The sequence below is a fragment of the Chelon labrosus genome, assembly GCF_963514085.1.
Source record: "Chelon labrosus genome assembly, chromosome: 23".
NCBI lineage: Eukaryota > Metazoa > Chordata > Actinopteri > Mugiliformes > Mugilidae > Chelon > Chelon labrosus.
This window is the reverse complement of record NC_140356.1, coordinates 14,723,386-14,734,699: the sequence shown is the minus strand read 5'-3', so window position 1 is coordinate 14,734,699 and position 11,314 is coordinate 14,723,386. Positions and strand designations below refer to the sequence as shown.

At 39.4% G+C, this 11,314-nt stretch overlaps 2 protein-coding genes across 3 annotated transcripts; one reads left to right on the top strand and one right to left on the bottom strand.

Moving 5' to 3' along the window:
• Nucleotides 1-538: 538 nt before the first annotated feature.
• On the bottom strand, nucleotides 539-7,762 carry LOC311508520 (uncharacterized protein). Of its 2 annotated transcripts, none has more exons than XM_084573310.1 (10): nucleotides 7,696-7,762; nucleotides 5,832-5,917; nucleotides 5,481-5,670; nucleotides 5,090-5,234; nucleotides 4,451-4,583; nucleotides 4,225-4,345; nucleotides 4,025-4,097; nucleotides 2,302-2,401; nucleotides 2,087-2,210; nucleotides 539-1,664 (listed from the first exon to the last, which is right to left on the bottom strand). In XM_084573310.1, the coding sequence occupies exons 1-10, from the start codon at nucleotides 7,706-7,708 to the stop codon at nucleotides 1,609-1,611; spliced, it is 1,041 nt and encodes a 346-aa protein (XP_084429436.1). In that variant the 5' UTR covers nucleotides 7,709-7,762; the 3' UTR covers nucleotides 539-1,608. The 2 variants fall into 2 exon arrangements, with proteins under 2 accessions (XP_084429436.1, XP_084429437.1); XM_084573311.1 differs by having other exon boundaries at nucleotides 2,087-2,207.
• Nucleotides 7,763-8,250: 488 nt separating this feature from the next.
• Nucleotides 8,251-11,307, top strand: LOC311508289 (uncharacterized protein). Its single transcript, XM_084572999.1, has 4 exons — nucleotides 8,251-8,421; nucleotides 9,123-9,216; nucleotides 9,437-9,524; nucleotides 9,612-11,307. Exons 1-4 carry the CDS (start codon nucleotides 8,349-8,351, stop codon nucleotides 10,320-10,322), a joined length of 966 nt encoding a protein of 321 aa, XP_084429125.1. The 5' UTR covers nucleotides 8,251-8,348; the 3' UTR covers nucleotides 10,323-11,307.
• The last annotated feature ends 7 nt before the right edge of the window (nucleotides 11,308-11,314 follow it).

Sequence of the window (11,314 nt, the reverse complement as noted above, 5' to 3'; positions counted from 1 at the left end):
ACACTTTTATTCTCATTGACCAGTTGAGCCAGAAGCAAACACTGTTCCTCTGTCCAATTGGGTTTCCTACTTCTTTTCTTCTCCGTTGCTGTTGAGTTTGTGGAAGATCTAGACGCCAACCAACGCTGCTTCTTATCAGCCGGTTAGCAGTCACAGAAACTGATGAAAGCTGAGCCACTTAACCCTCATATCCGGCTTTTAGGATCAACCAATCACACCTTTTGAAATGATGACTCGCACTTAGCAACAGGGTCAACCACATTCTTCACTAAGAGTTTCTGTCCATTCCTTTTGTCCTGGAATTACTCCTATGCTAAGACTCCTTGCTGGGATTTTTTAGGCTAAGTTAGGAGCTCTCTGAGAGGATTCCAGGTCAACACCTTGTGCTGTTCTTCATGGCTGCTACCATCAAGGAGTGTCATTGCTATGGGGTGGGGGTGCCTGGTCTGGTCTAGGTGGATGCTACAAAGTCTAAGTAACATCCACAAGAATGAATGCCAGGTCCAAAAGTTTCCCAGCAGAACATTGAATTGTCACAAGGTGCTCAGTGTTATTCACTTCTCCTGTCAGTGGTTTTAATGTTGTGTCTGACTGGTGTACATTTGCATTAGCTTTTATCAGTTAGTGAGAACTGCTGGTGGAACATACATCTCTATCCAAAGTTGTGTTGTCTTATTTATAGATTGTGAATCCACAAAACCTCCATTCATTTATCAAACATGCTTCACTTCATAGATTTGAGCCCTTTATTTTGTCCCTGATCACAAGACAACATGAGTCTGACACCACAACACACCAAGGATGACCAGAACAGTGGCCTCTATTACTTTATTTTTTATAATCATACATTACCGCCAGTTTGATTGCCATCAGCAAAATCAATGCACATAATTCACTGCGCTCCTTATTATGTATTGCAGGAAACTGAAACATTGCCATTCTTTGGTTTTAATCCCAGAGCTGTAAAATTAAAATCGAAACCAATGTGCACTTCATCCAACATCTATTGCATTAGAAAATTTAACAAAATGGTGAGCCCTAAATCAAGAAGATTGCATTGGTGTATATTAATATGAAGCATCACAAAACGCAGTAAACATTGGGGCAGAGTTTACACTAGAGGTAGTTTGCATGTTAGATTCTGAAGCATGGCGAATAAAAGACCTCAAATGAAAACATGCAAAAATGTCTTTCAGTTAGCACTAGTCGATTCAGATATATCTAATTCTATTACATCAAAAGAGGCAGTGCAGATATGTTGCATTCTGAACAAAACATCAAGTATTATGTCTTTTAATTGCGTTTGTGCTATCAGTGGCAGAGTCAGACTTGATAGCCATGTCAAAGAATACGTTTGTAAAAGGCAAGCTTGTGCAGTGGCAGTGCATCATCTGTGCAAGATTGTCGCCCAGCATTTAGCCGCTGTGCTAGTTCAGACTCATCGGCGAAACCGAGGCTTATGCAGAATCCCTTCCCAATGTCAACACATTTTTAACTACAGTAAACACGGCCAACAGTAAAAAGGATTGTCCAGACATATAAAATAGATGGATGCAACGTAGCATCAGGTACAGTGCTGCAGACTTCAGTCCCCTCGAGCGTTAATGCTCACACACGTCTGATCTGGCGAGTTCGCATGTTCGTTCGGTTTGTCTGGGTCATTGCTGTGGAAAATAACAATGAATAACACAAAAAAGTTCAATTATTAATTAAGCAATGTCACATTACGCTAATTTAAGGAAACGTGTGTCAAAGCTGAGATTCTTTCTTTCTCGTGCATCTGTCGTCGCTGTAACGGTTTGATATGTTCCTCAGTTAGCACCAATTAATAAAGTTTGATCTTCAGATGAGATAGGAACACATGTAATGGATATATGTAAATGTATTTTCTTGCAAAAGATCTTTATGTCTGTGCAGCCGTGTGCTAAACATGAAGCTACAACTAGCTGGGAGTTAGCTTAGCATGAAGTTAGGTCACATGTAGGAAGAAGTGAACTGACTAACGAATATTTACTTTGATTAAAATGTTATTTCTTTAGATTAAAACAAAAAAGTGCAGCATACAGTATTGTGAACAAAACTCTACCTCCAAAGTCCAGCTTGTAGGATTGTCCATTCACCGTGAACTTCATGCTGCCGTTGCGGTTTTGCTGGTACTTGCTCTCAATGTCATCACTGGTGACTGAGCACTCTGTCGATGTGCCTGTCTGCTGAAACAAAGCCAGTCGAACCGCCACCGTTTATCTCATGTACGTCAGCAATGAATGAAATCTCAGAGACCGGTCCACGCGGACGTCTTACCCTTTGTCTGAAATCGTACCACGTTCCTCCCTTTCCCTTAAACTGCCACTTTGGTTTGGAGCCCAACGTAAGATTCTGCAAACCTTGGACTATTTGAGAACTAGAGAGAGGGATTTGGTCACAACATTTGAAGGAAATATTTTATGGAATGTGACTATTCAGTTAATGAGAAGACTGACACCACTTTCATGCTGGTAATGAAGCCAGGCCCAAGCTAGCATAGGTTAGCATAAAGATTTCGTTTGTTTTTAAAAAAACAACATTTTCAACTAAGCTAACCGGTCTCTGGTGGCTTTACTGTGTATTCATTATTTCATACTATTAGAGTTGTGGGATTGATACTGATTATTTAATCCATCAAGAAAGTGAATTTCAACCCAATTCCAATGAAGTTTTGTAAAACGTAAATAAAAACAGAATACAATGACTCACTGCCTGCAACATGTTCCAAAGACAGGAGCATGTTTACCACTGTGTTACATCACCTTTCCCTTTAACAACACTCAACAAGCGTTTGGGATCTGAGGACACCAATTGTTGAAGCTTTGTAGGGGGAATTATTTCCACATTTTTGCTTGTTGTACGACTTCAGTTGCTCAACAGTCCAGGGTCTCCGTTGACGTAATTGGCGCTTCATAAGAGCCAGGTCTGGACTGCAGACAGGTCAGTACATGCACAGTTTTACTACGAAGCCACAGTGTTGTTAACATGTGCAGAATGCGTATGGGCAACATCTTGGTGAAATAAGCAGGGAGGTCCCTGAAAAAGACGTTGCTTTTTGTGGATGGCAGCACCCCCATACCATCTCAGTTGCTAGCTTTTGAATTTAGCGCTGATAACAATCTGGATGGTCCTTTTCCTCTTTAGCCCGGAGGACACAACGTCCATAATTTCCAAAAACAATTTGACACATGGACTCGTCAGACCACAGCACACTTTTACACTTTACGTCAGTCCATCGCAGATGAGCTCAGGCCCAGAGAAGCCAGCGGCATTTCTCTGTGTTATTATTTGGCTTTCGCTTTGCTTGGTAGTTTTAACTTGCACTTGTTTGTTGACAATGGGTTTTTCAAAGTGTTCCCGAGTCCACCTGGTAATATCCTCTACAGAACGATGTCAGTTTTTTATGGAGTGCCACTTGAGGGATCGGAGGTCACGAGCATTCAGTGTTTGTTTTCGGCCTTGTTGCTTAGGTGCAGGAATTTTTGTATGTTCAGAAACATTGTTCTTAAAACTGCTGTACTATTTGCTCATGAAGTTGATAACCCTCATCCCATTCTTCCTTGTCATCAACTGAGCCTTTCGGAGAGGCTCCTTTTATACCCAGTCATGACACTCACCTGTTTCCAATTAACCTATTCACCTGTGGCAGACTACAATCAGGTGTTTGTTTGGAGCATTTCTCAACATTCCCAGTCTTTTTGTTGCCCCTGTCCCACCTTCTTTGGAACGTGTTGCAGGCATCAACTTCAAAATGTGTGAATGTTTGCAAAAAAACAATAAAGTTTATCAGACTGAACAATAAATATTTTTAGTCTTTGTAGAAGGTGGAGAAAGATTCCACTGCTGGAAACTTCACTCCTTCAACTTCACTTCACTGGAATTGGGGTTTGTAGTTCTCAAAGAAAAAGGTGTAAACCTCTAAATGTGTAAAACACAAACCAGAAAAATTTATTATTATTATTATGACTTTTAAACTCCATTAAACAAAGTACAAGCTCACCCTGACTGCTGCTGTCGGTACTGTGGTCGACGGGTGACTTTCCGTTTCTTCTTTTTACTCACCTGTTGCATTGCTAACACAAGAAAAAAGGAAGAGAAGAAAATGAGACAAAGCCATAAAAAAGTTCTACATATACAATCTAGTCAGGTGTTAGTTGTGGAAAAAGCATCATCCTGTGTGGCTGAGTGAGCGAACTTCACCTCTGAATTTAACCTCAAAGCTTTCAGCACCGATGTCGAAAGTAAAAGAGCCTGTTGGGTCTCTCTGGAACTTCTTCTCTATGTCTGAGCTTTTCACAGGACTGGAGTTTCCCTTCGAATCCTTTCCAAAAAAAAATAAATAAATCAATAATTCCCAATAAAATAAAAAGGATCAGTATTATTTGGTGTATGCGTGCATGCAGAACAAAAGGTTCATGCCGTCTACCTTAGCTCCGTAACCGATCCATTTACGACCTAACATGCAGTACCAGAGCCACGTGGTTTTGCCATCGTCCAAACGTCTCACTCTCAGACTCTTTTTATGCACTCTCATCTTGTTAAAGTCGATGCTCACTGCCCTGCAGAGAGATTGACAGATTAATCACAATTTTAAATAAGAATCATGTAACCTCTGTGTGATCTAGAGTAACTATACGATTAGACAGAATGTTTTTGAGGTGCTTAAACCTACATACAATGACAAATAAATACAAACATTTTAGTAGAAATTTACATGCTATCCAGAATTGTACATGCTATTTGAAAACTGAAACATTTGTGCCTTCATAAATGAATAAACCTGGGTGTCATCTGCAGAGCATGGATATTTTTTGCACTTTTTTCAAATAATACTGCCAAAGGGAGCATGTATAAAGAGAAAAGTAGCAGCCCCAGCACAGAGCCTAGTGGAACTCCATGACCAACTTTTGAATACATTCCCTTTAGTAATTGTGATGTGTTTGATAAATATACTTTACTTAATTCTGATAAATGTGACACAGACGAATCGCTGCCTTAATTGCCCTTGCCAGCAGTACGACGAGAATTAAAAATTACAATTGCACATATTTCATTTGGCTCTTACCCATATTTTGTGTTGTAGATTTTGATGCTTTTCGTGTGGGGCAGCGAATACTGGGCCTCAATAATGTGATCATTCTCAATGTCCTTCCAGCGACTTCCACTGTTCAGCTGCCACTGGTAGTATCGACCATCAGTTAGCTTTCGGTCTATTAAAACAAAAAATTACATTAAACATAAGAAAAGTTTAAAAAATAAATAAAAAATAAATAAAAGTAGCAGTTTTGTCCCCAGTGCATGGACCACATGCCACATCTTTGAGCAAGAACTCCAGGTTCCTCCCAGGGCCTGACACTGGTACTTTAAAGAGCTTTGAGTAACAACAGGTGGACAGGTGCTGAATAAATGCAAGACAAATTCATGCAATAAATATTTAGTTTTTCTTTCTTTCTCACCAGCAGACGTGGATCGGTCATCAGACCTGCTGCCTCCACCAGAGGATGGCCTGCTACCCACTTTGTGATTCAGCTTACATCTGGACCCGTTACGACAATTTCCTTTCAGGGCATACTTGCAAACATGCATGTAAGCGCAACTGTTGCCATTCTTGCAGCCGCCCTTGTTGTAATACTGGCAGGGCTCAGCCTTAAAATGAAAATATATATACATTTATTTTCATCATTAGATGTGTAAATATAGATGTGTGCTGTATGAATTTAACAAAATGACAATGATCTCTCAGCAGCATTTGGAGATATGTATGGACTAGGTGTAAGTAAGCGGTGCCATTATGTCACAAAACAAACCTGAGTGTCAGAGTCTTCATCTGAATTTTCGTCACTGTCTGACTCATCGCTGGAATCAGTTAGAGAAGACTCTTCGTATTCATACCCTGGACAAAACAATGAAAAACGCACATTTAAATGTTTGGTTAGTTAGATAAACAGCTTAGAAGAGGGGTAATACTTAATAAACATTCACATATTTATCATGCAATACATTCCTGGTTGTAATTTAAACATGCACTGTATGGCCATAAGTATTTGGACTGATACTTATCCGCTCTTTTGACCCAATTTTTGCAGGTAAACATCAATGTCGCAGCATATATGTTGTTTCTTTACAGGTTTGTTTTAGTGTTCCTCAAAGTTTCTCAGTCCATAAACAAACGGTTTTCCCTGTTTTCAGAAACAGAGGCTGGACCACGTATGCCGCCGTAGTTTAGTGGAAACCTTTCTCACACTTTGTAGAGGCTGGTCAGGATGCTTATTGGTTCTTTGCAGTTTTTATGAACAAATAGTAAAAATAGAGTAAGTGTAAAATTAGGTGCACACATGATTTGGGCCGTGCAGTATACATGGTATATTTGCTGGTGACGCAAGAATGGTGAAAACTTCCGCTTGTGCTTCACATCGTGCATCACTGCTGGACTTAACTGACACAGCACAAGGGCTAAACGCTGGATGCTGTAATGGTTTTGCATTTTGAATGTTTTCTGTGACCCTCGTTGGATCTCCTGTTTTTATTTTGTAGAGCTCTTCCTCGGCGTTTCTTGTCCTGTGTTTTTCCTTCTTTGATTGATGGATTGGTTTCTCCATGTGAGCTCTGTCCTCATTAGTTTCACCTGTGTCTCATCAGCCCCTCTGCCCAGTGTGTATATATATAGCCATTCCTTTCATTCTCTGTCAAGTTGTCTGTTCTGCTACAGCTCTGATTTCACCCTGTTTACCTCAATTTTCAGTTCCTTGTGTTCTTGCCCTTCATTTGTCTGACATTCCTGCAGCACCTTAAGTGTTTTTTCCCTGAAGACATTTCGCTTCCTACTCCTCCCTCTGTGTCCTGCACTTGGGTCCTACTTCACCGGAAACCATGACAGGCGTTAACTGTATATAACCGTGTATATGTATATTCCGATTCTAGGTCTGTTAGCAATGTAGATATCCTGTGATTAGAAATAAGCAGTGTGGTGGTGGTGAGTTGATAATTTAACTATATTAGCAATTAGCTATAGTAACATCTCTTCCTGCTTTCCTGCACATGATTATCTATGAATAATAAAAATGTTTCGGTACGATGTCAAGTGATATTCTATCTGACACGTTAAGAAGTTTATAAAAACAAGTGAAGAAATTAAATATGTAAATTTATAAGCTTCTTTACTGTCCCCTGCCGGTCAACTAAATAACTGGGGTACAAGGTTATTTTCTAAAAGTTGGAAAACTCAAAGGTAATTAAGAGAGTACGTTAATTTTAAGCCTATAATTTCAAGAAAAGCGTGAATTTGCAATGCAACCATTGGGTGATTCTGTTTAAAAATTAAACTTAATTTAAAAATTATTATTTTTCTTTCAGAAGAAACGAAACTGAAACTCACTCAGGATTAGTCTGTGTGCCCGACAGAGAGTTCAGTCGCGTCTTTTCCGTTGGTTTTCGTAATAAGATATATATGAATATATGTCTGCAATACTGTTCGATTTAAAGATCCACCATAACTAGAAAAATCTCGTATAATACATAGAGTGGCAAAAAATTAAGATGAATATTCATATATAGAAGGAAAAACAGGATGCCAGTAAACAGACATTAAACAAACAAATAAATAAATCACATTACTGATATGGCAGAAAAATGACACAACACATAACTAAAATGATACTTGAAGGGACTTACGAGCCGCAGCCATTCTGGAGATAAGAATAACACAGTTTCGTTTTCATGTTTAGTACATAGACCCATAGACCAGCCACGCCCAGGTGTTTTTTTTTTCTTTTGCACATAATCATGCCCTGCTGATGTGCCTTAGAGCAAGAGTAAGGCCCCACATATGAAAATAGACTTACAACCTGCTATAAAAACTTGGTATGCCAGTAAACAAACATTAAATACATAAATACTCGCTATAACCTGCTATAAGCATGCTATATATTTTCTTTGAGTCTATAAGAAGTGGAAGAAATTATATTTAAGTATGTATATATTTAGATCCCAGTAGTCGTTTCAACTCTGGCTAAATGGAAATGTACAGAGCCATTGTTTCCTTTTTCTTTATCCGTTTATTGAATATGTTTTTGTACAATTAATATATACAAATAAATAAATAAACAAATAAATAAAAAAAAAAATCTTAATTGGGTTGCTGAACATCCACGGCACTGGGTGGCGGTAGTGAGTTGACTCCACCATTAACGCTTCCTTATCCACAGGTGGCGGTAAAGTGCACTTCAGAAAACAACCCGAGAAGAAGAACGTAGGGTCACTCTGAAGCAATAACAGTCGAAGCAGCCTTTTCCTACGAAGTGAAAACTAGAAAAAAAATAAAAAAAATGGAATACGAAGATCACGCTTACACAAACGCCACGTACGATAAAGCCAGCCCCGTGGAGTATACATATAAACGTAAGTACAGACGACCAGAAATGTTTTTTTTTTAGTGAAGCGAACAACTCAGATGGAGCTGTCTAGGGCACCTAGGAAGTGTGCTTCACTACTAGAGTACAGCAAGCAAGCTGCCTACGTCCAACAATAAAAGTTAGTATAAGTGAGTTAACCAGCATGTTTCAGTCAGTCTTCTCCCGTTATGGAGTTTTTTTTTTTTGTCGGTTGGGCTGTAAAATATAGAATTACAGTCTGAATACTGTGTAAAAACTGTGTATTAGACGAAAGTCCTTTAAGACAAGTCTTGCCACTCGGCAGCCATTTTGGTAACGCCCCCCGGGTTTTATTTACATGGATTGTAAACGAGCCATAACTGTATTTTTATTGCTCACCGGAACATAAAAAATGCTTATATATATAACCCCCAATTAAATTTATGTAGAATCGTCTGTACACGTTGAATAACATAAGCAAGCGTAAGGGTTTACAGAGCTTTATTCATTATTCTAGTACGCATGCGCAGGGATTCACGACACCGACTTCATTTACGGCTCAGTCCGGAGTGTCGTCACTTAACTGGAGCGTGTCATTCTTGAACATTTATAAGGAAAGTCAGGCAATGGTTAAGGCTTACCTGTAGTTCAGTTTGACCGGTATAATGTTCTACACTTCCGGCAACTTCTTCTATTAATGTCATCAAGTCTTCTTTCTCTTTCTTTCAGCAACTAATAAAGAAATCGAGGAATTGGTGAAGCTGAGGGTTTCAAATCATTACCTCTTTTCTGGAAAGAGAAACAGTTCCATTTTGGCATGGAGGTATGCCCAAACATTAAAGCTCTCAGAAATTTAAAAGTATGAAGACTGTGGACCAGGAAGTAATATTATAAGACATGATGATCAACATGTTTTGTGTCCATTTATTCAAATCAATTAATTGTATTTGTCTATTTATATACCTTGTTTTTATAATTACCTGAGTCGAGTCATTGGTTTTCAATTTGTCACAACTGAATATTCAGCAATGTCATATTTGCAGGACTATCCTTAAACATATGGGCTTGCAACACAAGATGACCCACAGTCAAGCCTCTAAAAAATGGGAAAACATGAAGAAGCGATACAAGGTACATTTTTTTCCCCCCTCACTTGGATTAATAAAGCATTTGGACACAATTCTCCCTTTACTCTTTGCCCTCTGTCTGTCTCTTCAGGAGTTAAGATTTCCTCCAGAAGGGGTTAAAGTCTCACCCGAAACATGGCCTTATTTCTCACTGATGGATGACGCCATGGCAGGTCGACTGGAGGGCACTGCTCCCATCCTCAAGGTCCTCCCCAGTAACGACAATAATGACTTCTTGTCTATCTCTAAACCCAAAAAGAGGAAGTTTATCCCGGCTATGAGTCTGGTTATGGAGGGGCCGGAGATTGAGATTTCCCTAAACGGGGATGAGGCCTTTGAGGAGGCGGTGGCGGAGGCACAGGAGGGAAAGTGTGAGATGGAATACGTCAGCCAAGAGGTTGAATTGGACGACGAGAGGAGTAGGATGGACTGTGATCGACATGTGATGGAAAGGGAGAAAGAAGTGATGAAGAGGGAGCAGCTGGTGCTGCAGAGGGAGAGGGCTGTGCTGGACAGAGAGCTGGCTCTCCTGGACCGAGACCGGGCCCTGCTGGAGAGAGAGAGGGCGACGATGGAGAGAGAAAAGGCGTTGATGGAGAAAGAGAGGGTGATGGTGGAAAAGGACAAAGATGCCGTGTGCCGGGACCGGTTGGGTCTGGAGCGAGAGAAAATAAGACTGGAGAGACTTTCTTATCAGAAGGAAAGGACTGAGGAGGAGAGGAACGAGGGGAAAGACTCAGACGTAATAGACAGAAAAGAGCGGTTTCTTAATTTATTTGAAAAACTTATTGAACATTTTTAAGAAAACCTTTTCACATCACTACATATTTGAATATTTAATGCTATTCAGCTGTAAAATCCTCTCTTACACCGAGGATTTCTCCCAACAGTTACCTCTGAAAAAACAATTTCCTGATGTAGTTTCCACCCTCACGTATTTAAAAATCCACATGTTCCTCGTCTGTGAGCCGTCAATGAAAACGTTGAGCCACTCCTAGTTCGGAGAGGTCTTCAAAATGACTTTATTCACTTGTGGTTATTCCATACAGAGCACACAATAGCAAGCTGTTAGCATTATTCTTAACCCCGTCCACATAATCAATGCCCCTCCCTCCCAAATCAAACAATAGTCTTTAAGTTGATCCACTCTTGACAGTATTGGCTACTGTGCACTGTTAAAACATCTTTTTTGAAGTGTAATATACCAAATATTGCAGTTCATGTAAAAAATCATTTTTTTTTCAGAATATATAATATATTACAGTATAGACTTTACAACCAATGATTGTGTTTAAATGCGTCTTTTATTGCATTAGATACTCAATTTATCTTTTTATTGAGCTCCAGCTTCAATAAGTTTATGCTAGCATACATTGCCAAAAGTGTTAGATTCGTCATTAATATTAATATTATTTTTTTTACAAAACAAACATATTTAAACAATATATTACTGGATGTTCTTTTTTTTTTGTCAGTCGTGAAGAGACACTAAACAGAAACATACATGCCATTTGAGGGTTTTTAATAAACTGATTTCTACGAACGCAGCCTATCGTTTAATCAAGTTGCGGAACAGTTTGGCTTTTGAGAAAGTTCTTGTGTGCATGTGTGTGTGTTTGTATGCGTGCATTTGAGAGAGTGAAGATGAAGGATGATAATTCACGTGTGTGCAGGTGATTATAAAACTAAATTCTCCACACAGTTGGACTGATTTAAATGTCAGCAGCACGTATAACACCTTACTGGTAGTAGTTTGTTGGAGAACTGTATAGATTGTGTGTGTGTGTGTGTGTG